Here is a 15,245-nt window from a genome sequence, read left to right on the forward strand (position 1 = left end):
GAACAGAGTTCCAGTCTGGCAATCTTGTTTAATCTTCCAGGCCAAGGCGTTCCGTACAGAGTTTAGAAATGGCCTTCAAGAACCAGAAAACAATGCAGACTGGCAGGGGTGCATCTGAGCCCGATCGTGACATGGCCACTGGCCTAGGAGATGCCTCGGACTGACCTCAGAGGAAAGGCGATAGAATCCTGGAATCCGTCCAGGGACGGTGCATTAGGATGCCAATTACCTGGGAGCATGTGGTGGGGCTGCCAGGGGTGAGCTGAGCATCAACACGAGGCCACTTTGGCATCTGGGAACCCTCTTCAATTTGTTCTCAAGAACTTCCGAGGGGAAGCTTAAGTGCAGCTGGATCTTAATATGATCAGCTCCACTCGTGCACAATTTTCATTTCGGCCATCCTTCCGAAAGCCTTTGGGCCCCCCCTTGCTGACTGTGACAGACTCGAGGGCACCAGGAGAGCCTGCCAAGGGGAAAGGCAGGGTCACAGGGCCATCCGTCAGCCACAGTGGGACCGCCCACCCAGAGTAAGAGTAAAGGTTGGGGTTAGCAGGGCATGTGAAATGGTACACTTAAAAAAATTGTTTGCTAAGTATGCTACTGTCAGGCGTGTTTACATGCATGATCTCAAGCCCCACAAGATTCCCCCAAGAAAGGGCTGCTCCTGAGTCTATTTCCTAGCTGAGGAAACTGAGGCTTGGAGGTAGACTGGTCCAAGGTGACCCCGCTAGTAAAGGCAGAGCTGGGATTCAAGCCCAGGTCCCCCTGACTCAAACTGAGGCTCCTTCCACCTCCCTACCAGGGCTCTGGCAGTGATTCCAACAGATGTGGAGGCTGGGCTAAGGGTAGGGGTGTCAGAGCTGCTCCCTAATTCTACCCTTGCAGGCAGCACTGACTATAAGAGGGGGTCAGTCTTGCCTGAGGTTGTCCAGCTCATTCCCCTCAGGGGCTGGTGCAGTGCTCAGCTCGTGCTATATTCAGCAGGACACCACCGCTCGCTGCGGCAGGGATCCTGGCCACATATTGAGCCACCTGGCTGGTGTGGTGCAGTCATTATCAATACCACTGCTTGGAGGGCTGCCCCAATAGGCACTGTGACCTTCTGCAGCTGCCTGTCCCTTGTGTTCCTTTTTGTCACCAAGTCTCTCAGGGTGGCAGAAAGAACACTGGCCAAGTCACTTGCTATGGGTCTTCCTCCTGGTGCTGCCTCATTCCTTGGGTGGGTGGGCCTTCAGATGCTGTGTACTTAACTCCTCAGTTTTCTCATCTGTTCAATGGGGAGAGTGGTCCCTAACTGACACTCCCACAGGGCTTTGGGGAGAAAAGGGGCAGTGTGCACACAAGAGTTCACCAGCTCTCCTCTCTGGCCAACTCCTCCCAGCACAAGAGGAGAGGAGGGCTCCCTGGGCAGAGTGCAAGGGGAAGCCCCACATTCAGCTCTCCAGGTAAAAACTTCCACTAGATTTTTATCTCCAGGCTAGCTGTCTCCCCTTCCCTCTCACTCCAGGTGAGCAGAGGCCAAAGGTCAGAGAGAGATGGTGCTGGGAAGAAATCGGTGGCTAATCCCTTGATGCATTTTCAGAGGAAACACCCCTGGAGTGGGCCTGAGGAAGACACTCCTGTGGGGTTCCTCTCCTCCCCCTGACTCTCCTGAGTCCTATCTGGGTGGTCCCAGTAGCCTGAATACCCCTGGGCTGAAGCCTCCTGCTATCCCACATTCTTTAGGCAGGGAGGATACAGCTGCAAACCCAGAATTGCTTTTGGAGGGTGTGGATTCATCCCCTGGACTGTCCCATGGCCATTGGGCTAAGTGCAGACTGATGGCAGAGGCTGGAGTTCCCGATGGGAGGCCCCAGGAAGGCGCAGTGCCTCCCAGGGTGCCAGGGGCTGGGGGCTCCTTCCTGCCATGGCCCTTGAGTCTGGCCACCAGCGCCTCAGGAACGGGTTTGGTCAGATGCAGCCCCAGCAGCTCGTGGCTCCTTGGCAGGCCTGGATCCCAGCAGGCACCCCAGCGGCAGGCGCTTGTCACAGGGGCCCCCATGCCCTTCCTGCACTGGGGGGGGGCGCTGATGGCAGCTCCGCAGCCCACCACTTCCTCCCACCCCCGGCCCTGGGTCCTCAGCCCTGGGCAGAAGCGCCGAGCTCGCAGGAAGGGCTGAGAGGGCGCATCCTCCAGCCCTGGAGGCCCCGCTGCCCACCCGGTCCTTGCCCGCTGGCAAAGCTGACCACTCAGCTCTCGCCAGGTCCACCAGGGCCACTGGATCCCGGGATCTGCTAAACTCTCAGGGTGCTCAGCTTCCTTAGGTGTTTAGAAAAAACAAACTCAAAACATTGCCTTTAGGAATAAATCGGATTATGGAGGTAATGGCCCAACAGAGTACTCTGTAAACTCTGTCCTGACTCCCACCTTTCCTTCCCTTTCAGATACCAGAATTTGCATCCAGAGCAAACGTCAGTGGGGTCAGAGGCCAGGGCCATGCCTGAGCAGTGCAGGCACGTCCTCGCTCCTGAAGGCCACATGAGAACAAGGACTGTCCCTGTGTTGAGGGAGTGTGACATCACCATTCCAATGAGGGGGAGTGATAGCATAGAAATCATTCTAACAGGCCGGGCGCTGTGGCTCACGCCTGTAATCCTAGCTCTTGGGAGGCCGAGGTGGGCGGATTGCTCAAGGTCAGGAGTTCGAAACCAGCCTGAGCAAGAGCGAGACCCCGTCTCTACTATAAATAGAAAGAAATTAATTGGCCAACTGATATATATATAAAAAAATTAGCCGGGCATGGTGGCGCATGCCTGTAGTCCCAGCTACCCGGGAGGCTGAGGCAGAAGGATCACTCGAGCCCAGGAGTTTGAGGTTGCTGTGAGCTAGGCTGACGCCACGGCACTCACTCTAGCCTGGGCAACAAAGCGAGACTCTGTCTCAAAAAAAAAAAAAAAAAAAAAAAAGAAATCATTCTAACAGCATCACACGTACATACTTCTGCCAGCTCCAAGCAGCTCACTTGAGAAAACAATCTTGTTGGTAGTGCTGGCTACCAGGTACTATCTAATGTATCCTGTTTTCCTGCACTGTCCTCTGACACTGCCCTGCCTGTTGCCCACAGCTTTATGGCTAACCTGGCTCAGCCCAACACAAGCTGGAGAAGGCCTTTATAACACGCAGGCGCGTGAGACCAAGCCAGCTGGAAAAGGCACCATGAGCCTGTGTTCCACTCTGGTAAACAGACATGGAAGTCATTTCCCTACTGACACCCAGACACAGCAATCATGTCTAAGAACGGATTCCAGCAGCACAAATTCGACAGGGGTCTCATATGGGGGTTCCTTCCAAAGAGAAAATGGGGAGGGGGGAGGAGGACAGTTGTAGATTAGGTCCCTCTGAGGAGAGTATGTGGGTGGAATTATGTATAAGTAAAGACTTAAATAAACAGAATGCATCACTATGGAAACATTCGGCTTTATCAAAGGCACCCTTAAGAAAAATAATCAAGACTTCAGATTCAACACCACAAGTGCTTATGACCAGAAAAGGCAAAGTGGGTCTTAGATATTCTGCAGCCAAGTAGAAGTTGCCAGAACTCAGGGAAGAAATATTTCCAGCAGGGCAGGGAACCATCATTTGTTGGGACTTTCTCTGAAACCCTCCAACTGGAGCAGTCTGCTCACTGCAGCACCTACTTAACTCTTTTGGGGTTTCAATGACACAATTCAGGAGACAGTTCTAGTTACTGACTAGGTCCAGACAGACATGCCATGCACGAGGGCAGGATCATGTCAGCCACAGAGGCAGCAGGGAGTGGGTGTCACAGGGAAATGGCAGATTTATTAGCTGTGACTCAAACTTATTAGGAAGCATCTATGCCACCTGAGTTGGTGGTTTGGTTATTGAAGGATCAATGAGGATCCTGATTTCAATACTGGGGACACAATTGGATGCTGTGTCACAGTGTTCCAACTTGTGCTTGGAGGCAAGTTGTCCTTGTAAAAAAAAAAAAAAAAAAGACAGTTTTAGTTGAGCATGATCTGTTTCTTCAGGCTCTCTGCTGACAGGAGTAGTGGTATTGGCAAATATTGTGAAGAAGCCTCATACTGAATTTGGGTGTCATTCAGCGTCTGCAAAAGTACTCACAGATAAGAATGGGGGAGAAGGGACCACAGGGGAAACCTCATTTACTTCTCAAAGTTTCAAAGTGTACCTACTTGGATACAGTGAGGATATTGCCAGGAAGTCACTTGCCAGGAAGGTTGGCCAAGAATTTGTCTAGCACCAGAAATTGCATTCTGTCCCCCCAAAATGAGCTTCCCCAGTTAAATGGCCAATTGCCAGTCTAGTCAGCAGTAGTTTCTGACTAGGGGATGCTAATTGTTGATTAAGAGGAGATGAGATGCAGACACTTGCCCAGATGCACAGGAAAGCCAGGAAACAAACAGGTGGCCTGTGGTCAGCTGTGACCAGCTCTACAGGAACAAGCCCTGAGTGAGGCTCAGGCTTCCAAGGATGCCCAACAGACTATTCCACCAAAATTCAGCACAGTAGAGGAAAAAGCACACAGGTTTAGGGACTAGCCTGTGGTTTGAATTCTAGCTTTGCCACTACAAGTTCTGTTAAAGTACTTAACCTCTTGGAGACTCAGTTTTCTAGTGTCTGCGAGAGGAATAGCATCTCTTTCCTGCATGGCTGTGGGGAAAATTAGGAATCATATGTATAAGTTCCAAGGACAGTGCCTGGCAGGCTGCTAAAGCTCAAAAAAAGGGCAGCTAAAAAAACTAAACTTGCTTTTCTTCATGCTATTGCTGTTACATTTGCTTCCTCTGCTTTACATGTAAGCAAAAACACTTCACCCCTAATTCCTAGCTCAGACCTACCATCAGTATAACACAGCAACCGGTTGATGCAGTCACAGCGTATGGCTGTCTTTAGCCATGGTCTGGAACTCCTGTCCATTATTAAACCCTGCAGTTTTACTCTACAGCAAGTACCTACTTGATGTTTCAGAGGGGACATTATCTCAGTGGTGGAAAAAAATGTCAGTTCTGGCATACAGTATTTACAGCAACAGCAAGAAACAAAACCTAAGATTTGCTGCTTTCAGACCAAGAAACCCAGGTGGCAGCCCACCCTGTCTGTTGTATAGCAGGAATTTGTTTCCCTGACAGACAGGGGTGTGGCAGAGCGAAGAGATCAAACGTACAGCTGACGAAAGGGGAGATCATGACCCTACATTAGGAGGGAGGGATGCTGGAAGACCTGGAACCATCTGCCAGTTCTTTCATTTGTAAGGAATGGAAGAGAAATTTCCTAGTGTCACGCATCAAGCTTATAACCAAAGTTGGCTATACCACCTGGCCAGGTGTTGTTTGCTTTAGTAGAAGAACAGCTGGAATGAAAAAGAGTATTTATTTTATTTTTATGGAGATTTGTACCTCCGTCACCGGAAGGTTTAATGTGATGCTCAAATTTTATAAAGCATTTAGTATTTCTTAGAGAAAGGAGCCTGTTTTTTTTTGTTTTTTTTTTAAATAGGGATAACAATGCAAGGAACCTGAGAGCTCGGGAGAAAACAGAGTGTGGCCAGGCGTGGCAGTACACCTGGGGTGAGTAAGGGCCCGCCCAGCCTTCGGCACTTTACCCTGACATTCAATCCTACAGCATGGGATGGAATCAGGGCAGAAAGCAAGAAGGTGCTGTAAATTTCCCCCACAGGCAGACAGGGGAACTCTAACTCTCTTGCCCTATTTTCATCCATTTAAATTCGTTTTCTTTCTCTCAGGTTTTCCATATCTTGGTTTGGAATGAATCTGGCACACTGTTCCTGAGTCGAGAGGTCAAGAAGACATGTGCTTTGATGATGCAATAAGGGGCAGCACTCTGTTTTGTTTTGGGAACCTCGGTGACATCACAGCCTAACCCTTGTACCTTGGGAACTTGTATGTAAGAGAACACTGAGTCAGAAGAGAGCCTTAGTCATCAGGCCACTGAAACTGAAGGTGAAGAGAACTATTAGGCAATTGAGTGTATTCCCCACAGGACTGCTCCCGCTTCTATCTGGTTGAGGTTTAAATGACTCAGTGATTCTCTAGGGGGATCCAATCTATGTGGAACAGCTGTCATTAGCAGGCCATGTGCTGCCCTTCTGCCTCTATTTCAGCCTGCTACTTATCATGACATCACCCAGTTATTCCTCCCTCTAAGGGTACAGTAGGCTCTCATATTACAAGTAGTCCAGGTGATTGCCTGCAGGTGGCTGGACTCGAGCACCCTGCTTTCATTCTTTATTCAGAGGCCTGTAACCTGTCTGTGTTGCAGGAAGACTGATGGGCAAGGAGACTGTTAAAGCCAGTGTTCCCTGAATATGCAGCTTTCCATTACAACAACACACAAGCCAGCATGAAACCACCTCTGTTTGGGTTTCAGCAGCTGTCTGCCTAGGGAAGGCTCCAGAGTCACTGAGACATATTTATATCTCCACTAAAGTCACATGGACAAACACGAGTAGATTTTCCCCAGAGGCACAAGTCCATTCATACTTCCTCAAATGAAGGGGTAGGGGAAGGCAGGAGAAAAACTGCTTATGGACAAAATCATCCATGAGCACAGCCACATGGATTTTAATTTGCCTAAAGATAAGATGCAATTTTGCAATGTGGTTAGTGATAACCATTCCCAGCATAGACATATTACCAATATGAGCTGCTGGTTCTCATTTAATAAGAGCTGGGAAACAAACCCCACCATCTTCCAAACATCCACACCACGTGATCAGCAGGAACTGGCCTCTTGACGTTTATTCTCAGTCGAAGGGTTGCTCAGTCTCAGTGCGGCTTCTCTCTCAGATCGATCCCGCATCACTGGGCTGCCCCTCTAGGGTCTGGATAAACTGTCCGAAAGGTCAGGTTTACTCTCGGTTCTCTAGAATGGTATTCTTTGGGCACTCGATGCTATAAGGAAATATACATAGCTTTCTGACATAAATACACAGGCATACATTTTAGTTCAAAGCAATTTAAGACTTATTTATAAGAGTATAGAAATATTTCCATTTTATCTCCCTTTAAATGAGCAGTGATAAGTTCTTTACAGTCTTGTGGACAAAGGTCTCCTTCTCTGAAACAAATTCCCACGCCTGCCCCTACTGTGCTATGCCAGCATCCTCGAGATGAGATATTTTCATCTTTTCTAATTGTTGCTCTTCTTCTAAGACCCCTGCCATTTTTTCCAAATATCATAAGAAAAACATAAATAGATGAGACCAAAGAGAGGCATGTGATTCCACTCTCATGCCACGTGTTTTTACATTAATATGCATACCATAAAAATGATCTGGTCTAAAAATGGCCTGGCCTTGCTGTGCAACTTTTGGTCCAGTGAGACAGTCATTAGTTACTTGAAGCTATTTAGATTTAAATTAGTTAAAATTAAATTAGAAATTCAGTTCTTTATAGCACACTAGCTACCTTTTAAGAAGTAAACAGTCATTCATGGCTAGTGGCTACCACACAGAATACTTCCATCATCACAGAAAGTTCCATCAGATACCGCTGCTGCAGAGGTACATTTTTATTTATTTATTTATTTTTTTTTTTTTGAGACAGAGTCTCGCTTTGTTGTCCAGGCTAGAGTGAGTGCCGTGGCGTCAGCCTAGCTCACAGCAACCTCAAACTCCTGGGCTCGAGCGATCCTTCTGCCTCAGCCTCCCGAGTAGCTGGGACTACAGGCATGCGCCACCATGCCCAGCTAATTTTTTGTATATATATCAGTTGGCCAATTAATTTCTTTCTATTTATAGTAGAGACGGGGTCTCGCTCTTGCTCAGGCTGGTTTTGAACTCCTGACCTTGAGCAATCCGCCCGCCTCGGCCTCCCAAGAGCTAGGATTACAGGCGTGAGCCACCGCGCCCAGCCCCAGAGGTACATTTTGATTGTAAGTATCAAAACTCCTTGGAAATAATGTCACCCTATTGCCTCTTGCTCATAATAAAAGGAACCCACTTTTCACGTTTACTTAGCAACTACTAATCCTCAGCGAGTCAGGAAACTGCCTCCATGTGAGAGTGAATCCATATTACTTGCGTGTTCTCACCTGCCAGTCAGCTTGTGTAGCGCCTTCCATGATTAACAAGGTCCCGTGATCCAAGGGTATCTTCACTCTTTCCACATACGTGTAGTCTCCATTTTCTTCCTAGAAAACAGCATTCACTGCACTGAATTTTTTCCTTGTGTGATCCAGATGCAACAAACCTGACAGCAGTCAAAAAATTGGAAACCTCTACTCCTCAGCCAGTCTGCGGGGGTTCATGTACTGGCTCTGTCATTTGGCAGCTGCTTGGCCGTGGAAAAGTTATCTCACCTCTCTGTACCTTGGTCTACTTATTTGTAAAATGGGGATGATGACAGTATCTGCCACCCAGGGCTACTGTGAGCCTTGACAGAATACGTGGAAGTCACTTGGAGACCAGCACATCATAAGGACGGTGTAGGTGCTGGCTGTTATCACCATCATCTGAAATCCAGAAAAGCCCATTTTGGCCTGTGAAGGAATTAAACATCACATATACAAGAATTCTTTACATCTGCCTATGTTGTGCTCTACATTTCAACATAGTCTGTGGAAAATATGGTTTTTTAACCAAGATTTGATATGATGAATTCTGCTTCTTCTTTTCACAATTTATGCTCTTTTAATAATTGGCACCGATGCTAAAAGTAGGCACAACTCTTCCTATGGCTACTTTGGTGTTTTGGAGATGTCCTCTTGCCTCTTTCTAGAATAGACAACAGCAAGGTTTCCTCAAAGAAGGGAGCTCTGGCTTGACTGGAACAGTGCTGCCAAACTGAGATTGGCTGGTTCATCCTTTAAGGATGGATCACAACTCCTGAACAAATGCCTTGTATTTATATTGCCACTTTCTTCCAGAGAGCTCAGAATCTATTTATGTCCAATATTATCATGAGTCTTCTCAGCATAGCCTATGAAGCAATCCATAGGTGGTATTACTCCTCCTTCACAGCTGACAAAGGGGTACGTTAAACAACTGTCTTGCCCACAGCAACAAAAAGCATGTCAAGGTTGACACTAGGACAGACCTGAGCTTCCATTTCTTCACCTCCATTCAGGCCAGAATTGACCGGCCCCTCCATTCATCTGCTTCACTTCCCATGCAAGGGGTTACATTTGGGTTACTGCAGGATTGATTTCAGTGCAATACTGTGTTTATGTTTATTATTGTAGGGGTGCTTCTGAGAACTTAACTGTTTACAATGACTTTCCCCAGGAAAATCAAAATCAAAACAATAATGAACTTGCATAAACAGTCTAAGTTCCAGGCCCCAACCCTTGGCAGTGACTTTGTCAAGCACAGTAATAATTTTTATAGGCAGAAGACAGAAGCAACATTTGAAATAACTTTTGGCTTCAGTGATTGATTTTAATTGTGTCTGCCACCTTTTCTCTTACAATAATAAGCAGGCACCAAAACATTTACATCTGACTCCTCAGCCAACCAGAGAACAGCGGGAGGGTGACCCTGCCCTCAGGGTAGCCCAGCTCCATCTCAGAAAAGCAAAAGACTATGCTCTGGAAAAAAAATATGCCAGCCACAGGAGATATATGTCCTACTGGAGAAAAGACATCAGAAGGGAGAGCATTGTATTATCCGTGAGATTAGAGAGTCCAGGGCTTCTTAATTTAGGTTGTAAAGTCAATTACCAGATCAAGGTTTAACACAGCTAGAAGCAAAAGAATTTCTGCTACCTTCTACATAATTAGGCAGTGCAGGAAGGCCTTAATCCATAATTCAAGTACAGACACTAGGACAGGAGAGTGGAATGAAGCATAGAAGAAAGACTTAACCACACGATGACGATCTCTTAGAATATTAAAAACACTATTGGGAAGGAGGGGGTGCTAACCCCAATGGAAGAGAAGAGGTGAGCACTGTACTTCCTGGAAATTTGAAGAAGGAGTATCCCTCGCAAGTGAAAAACAATTCCAAATGCAGGAGAAAAGTATCAGCATTGATGGAGAGTGATGTTCAACAGATCCACATTTCACTTAATGTTCCCAAGATCTGAAATTTTCAAATGACAGAAAGCCTCAGGTTGGTTTGAATACATTACGCCCAATATAATGATTAGTCATACCAAAAAGTAGAAGAGAATGAGGCTTCATTTGAGAGGGAGCCACTTGAATCAGTCCACAAAGGAGACAGTGATACACAGTCCACCCACTGTGAGAGGCGATGTCATTAATTTGCTGCTTGTTTATTCCTTCCGACACGCTTGGCTTAGGAAGTACATTCCTAATTTGCAGAAGGAGGTGGACAGGAAAGAGGACAAGGGATCCTACCAACACAACAGACCTCACAAATGCATCGTTCTCTTGGGGCCAGTGACCACAGACCACGGTGCCACCCTTTAACTCAGCCAAGGTGCATGGAGACCTTTTCCACTTAGGAAGCAGATAAAGGTCAGAGGAGTTCACGTGGCTATGCACAAAGGCTCAAGTTGATAAATGGGTAAGCAGCAGTGGAACCACGGGTCAGACTGTTTAGAGGAGTGCCTTTGCAGTCATTAAGCATGGCTAAGTTACCAAAACAAGTCTCTGTAGACCTGATTTACTCAGGACTTTGTTCAAAACAAAACAAAACACACCCCCAGAAAACCATGGCTTAGGATAAAATTTTCCATCCCTGATCCTGGTTAGAAGAAGCTTTTAGGGTCACAATGAATCTACAGGGCAGGTTTTGGTGTTGGTTTTCTATACATTGAAACCCTACAAGTACATGAAAAAAGTGTGTGTATATACATATATTTTTACATTAATGTTGATCAACATTCTCCCTCTCTCTCCAACCATGGTCAGTTCATTTGAATGTTTAGTTCTGCTTTTCTAAGGTTTGCCACAACTCTTACCTCCACCTCACCAAGATATTAACTTTCTCAGTTTCCTTTAGAAAAATGCTATTTAGGAAAAAAATTGGGGTGTATTTTTTGTTATGTCATTACTACCCATCCAACAGACAGGAAACTGAAACATTTTTCTTTTCATTGGAAGGGTAATTCATATTGTATGAGATGTGGATTTTTCTTATAATCATCCCCTTCTTGTCCTAAAAGGGTATCTTGGAAATTACAAACAATCATTGATTGCTTTAAAATCATCAGCGTCATAGTTTTTCTTTCTAGAATATAAAAGTAACAAGTTCACTAAAGTAAATGATGCATTTGTCTGTAATTACTTATTCAATGTCTGCCTTACTACTCTGTTAGAAACTCCATGAGGGAAGGCCTATGTGGCCAGGCTCCTAAGAAACACACATACTGCCCATCGCACATATCAAGAAATATGTGCAGAATGACTGAGGAAAAGTCCCCAGAAAATATAAAAAAATCACCTTTAATCCAGCATTCACACAAGACATACATGTGAAATATTCTATGTTCCATATTGTAGGGTATGATTGTGTACTCTACATTTTTAATGTTATATTGTGAGCATTTTTCTACATATTTAAATATATAATCGTTCAAAAATATGGTTATGTAATATTCCTTCATATGAACATATCCTTCCTTCTTTAAACTCATAAATACTTTTTGACCACCTGTGTGTGTCAGGCCTTGTGCTAGTGCAAGGATACAGCAGTAAGGAAAACATTGTTGGAGACTGAAATTTTAATATAGTAGTAGTATTTTTTAAAAAAACAATAGAAAATAAAGAAAAAGCTACTGCAAGTAGATTTAGGGGCAAAACATTTCTGACTATATTTCTAGAATATATATGTGTTCTAGAAAATTACATAGATATTTATTTTTAGACAGGGTCTCACTCTGTTGCCTGGGCTAGAGTGTAGTGGTGTAATATTAGCTCACTGCAACCTCAAACTCCTGGGCTCAAGCAAGTCTCTTGCCTCGGTCTCCAAAGTAGCTGGGACTACGGGCATGTACCACCACACCCAGTTAATTTTTCTATTTTTTGTGAAGATGGGGTCTTGCTCTTGCTCAGGCTGGTCTTGAACTCTTGGTCTCAAGCAATACTCCCACCTTGGCTTCCCAAAGTACTAGGCATGAGCCACCACGCCCAGTCTCTAGAATACATTCTTAAAAGATGAAATTACTGGAGCCAAGGGTACAAACGCTAAGGCACTTGATTTACACGGTCAAATTGCTTTCTTGGGAAGGCTACAGCAATTTATAATTCCATCGGTAAACAATGACAGTACCTATCTTCTGTCTGACAAAGATGAAAAAAATTAGGGGAGAAATGGCAACTCATTTAAATTTAGAATTCTTGGGTTACTAGCCCAGTTCAACTTTTTCTTACATGTCTATTTGCTGTTTGTGTTTCTTCTACTGTGAACTTTATGTTCATGTCCTTTGTCCATTGTTCTATAGGGATGTTAACATTTTTTCTTATTGATCTATAACCACAGATAGTGAGATATTAGCCCTCTGTCATACTTTTTGCAAATACTTTTCTTATTTGCTATCTGCCTTTTAACTGTGTTTATAATAGTTAACATAGAATAGCTCAAAAATTTTAGAGTCAACTCTCCTGACCTTTCTTTGGCTCTCCTTCATGGTTTTCATGCTTAGAAAGCTTTTTCTCATCCTGAGGAAAGTTAAATATACAACTGCATTTCCTTTTAGTTAAAAAAAAAACAATACATTTTTTAGATTTAACTCTTTAGTCTACCTGGAGTTTTGTGGTTTTTTTCCCCCATGCTGCTTTTTATAACAATTTCTAAGTACTTAAACCAAGGTGTCCTGTTGGACTTTTTGGACAGGATTACCTATGGTATATGCTCAGGTGCCAAACATGTTAGGTAACTATTATATATATACATTATGGCTAATCCTCACTACAACCCTGTAAAAGTAGTAGGCAGGGGACAATATTCTCCATTTTATCATAAGTGAAGGGAGCTAGAGGGAGAATACCTGTCGAAGGCAAAAGGCTAGCTGGAGGCCAAGCTAGCATTTGAACATAGATCTGCCTGGTTCTAAAGTCTATATTCTTTCCACTATATTGTGTTCTCGAAAGTAAGCTCTATTCCTTCTGAAACCCTATAATATTTCCTGTCTTAATTATATGGCACTCCGACTATACTGTATGGGTCACCAACACCAGCAAGTAGCATACACGAGAGGCACGGGCTGGGTGCAACACAGTGGGCAGTGGGGGCCGTGGGGAACCGGGGGCCTCCATACAGTGCTAGTTGTTCTGCCAAGGAGCTGCTCCAGCTCATTGTTCCCCAGTGCTGCCCATCTTCTGGGTTTTCTAGGGAAACTGAACAGTGGGATTTTCATGTGAAATCTCCTGAGTTATAAATTTTGGCAACGAATTTGGTTTCTTTAAAACACAGGCATGGTGGCCCACACCTGTAATCCTAGAACTTTGGGAGGCTGAGGTGGGAGGATCGCTTGAGGTCAGGAGTTTGAGACCAATCTGAGCAACAGTGAGACCTTGTTTCTACAAAAATAGAAAAATTAGCCGGGTGTGGTGGCTCATGCTTATAGTTCCAGCTAATTAGGGGGCTGAGGCAGAAGGATTGCTTGAGCCCAGGAGTTTGAGGTTGCAGTGAGCTATGATGACACTACTGTACTCTAGCTGGAGTAACAGAGTGAGATACTGACTCAAAAAAAATAAATTAACTAAAAAATAAACAAAATAAACACTGGGCAGTATAAACAAGTCTGAGGGTCAGATTCAGCTCCAGGGCTGCCCTGCTATGCTGCTGATGGACCCGTGACATGACTGCCTTCCTTTATTCCCAAAGTCAGCTGCCATCCACCGGGCTTCTTTGATCTCCCTTTGCCATTCCACACAGTAGTGCCTCATAGAAAGCTCAGGACACACATGCTACTTCATCTTCAAGTATCATATTCTTCATTTTACCCACAACTCAATCAGAAAAGGCCACTCAAAGAAAAATATGCTTCCAAATGACTGAGCTCAGGTAACAGTGAGACATTTAGTTGTCCAAGTCATCTCCGATCTCTTGCATGAGCTAAACAGAAAAATTCCATCTTTTTACTAAGAAGATACATATAAAAACAAAACACAGATGAGCAGAAAGAACAAACGAAACAAAGTAGAAGCCTGCTACCTGTTTCTCATTTCCTAAGCTCACAGCAAGCCCCTGACACACAGTGACTATTATTAATTACTGCACTGGATGCAGTAGGGGAGGTTCCAGAGTCACAGTGGGTCCCTGAACTCTGAAGAGGACTTAAGCTAAGAAAGTGGAGGGCGTGCCTAAGGGACAGCACAGAGGTACTTTAGTAAAATGGAGTAACCGTAGAGGGAACGGTGAGAGACCAAAGCTGGTTGGCATAGATTATTTACATCAAGATTTCACAATCTGGCTAAGAAGTTTCCATTTTATGCTTTGTTCCAGTAGAAGCAAATCAAGACTTCTGAGTTGGAAAACAAAATGATGAATGCAGTGAACTCCATCTTCGCTCTATGTTCCTTTTTCTCTATGCTCTTGCCCTAAATGATAATGTATAATTCATAGTTTTACATACTGTCTATATTATTAATTTTCATTCAATTCAACACAGTTGCTTGAGCCAACTTGGGCAAGTGATTTAACCCTGTGTCTCAGCTACCTTATCTGTATAATGGGAATAACAACAGAATCTATTTCACAAAATTATTGGAGGATTCAATATAAAGAACTTAGAACAGAGCCAGGCACAGAGTTAGCACTATACACTTGCTATTTATTATTAGCATTTTACTGTTGTTATTCTAACAATTCTCAAACGATGACTAGCCTAGGCCTGTGTCTGAACTCCAGACTTATATAGCCAATGGTCTATCTTACATTTGGAAGTCTCAGGCATCTCTAAGCATGTGGAAGAAGGAACTCTTTAAGCAAGAACAAAATCACCACAGAAATCCCTGCTTCCCCTCCGTCTGAGTAAATAGCACCTCTACTCCCACTGCTCAAGTCAGAAACCTGGCAGTCATCCTTGATTCTTACCCTCGCATCTAAAGTATTACTGATAAACTCTCTTGGTTCATCCTCAAAACATACCTCAAATCCACTCACTTCTCTTCATTCCCACTGCCACTGTAGTCCAAGCCGGTATCACCCACAAAGACTAGTACAACCACCTTTTATTTAGTCTTCTACTCTTGCCTCTCCCCAAACTATTCTTCACACAGCAGCCAGAGTGATCTTTTAAAAACGTAAACCAGATAATGCCACAACCCCCTTTATTCCCATTACACTTAG

The 15,245-nt window shown here is 44.7% G+C and overlaps 1 protein-coding gene across 6 annotated transcripts in view; it reads right to left on the reverse strand.

Annotated features, from left to right (window-relative positions):
• Nucleotides 1-5,818: 5,818 nt before the first annotated feature.
• ALKBH3 (alkB homolog 3, alpha-ketoglutarate dependent dioxygenase) overlaps nt 5,819-15,245 on the reverse strand; it is a 34,338-nt gene continuing 24,911 nt past the window's right edge. For 5 of the 6 annotated variants that reach the window (XM_012790515.3, XM_012790545.3, XM_076002018.1 and 2 more), the window contains 2 exons: nt 8,081-8,179; nt 6,679-6,939 (listed from right to left, as the gene is read on the reverse strand). In XM_012790515.3, the coding sequence (XP_012645969.1) occupies nt 6,847-6,939; nt 8,081-8,179 (192 nt within the window). In that variant the 3' untranslated portion in view covers nt 6,679-6,846. Of the gene's footprint in view, nt 6,940-8,080; nt 8,180-15,245 lie in introns of all 6 variants that reach the window. The other variant, XM_012790553.3, reaches the window with a different exon arrangement.

This window comes from Microcebus murinus, chromosome 4, assembly GCF_040939455.1.
Source record: "Microcebus murinus isolate Inina chromosome 4, M.murinus_Inina_mat1.0, whole genome shotgun sequence".
Classification (NCBI taxonomy): Eukaryota; Metazoa; Chordata; class Mammalia; order Primates; family Cheirogaleidae; genus Microcebus; species Microcebus murinus.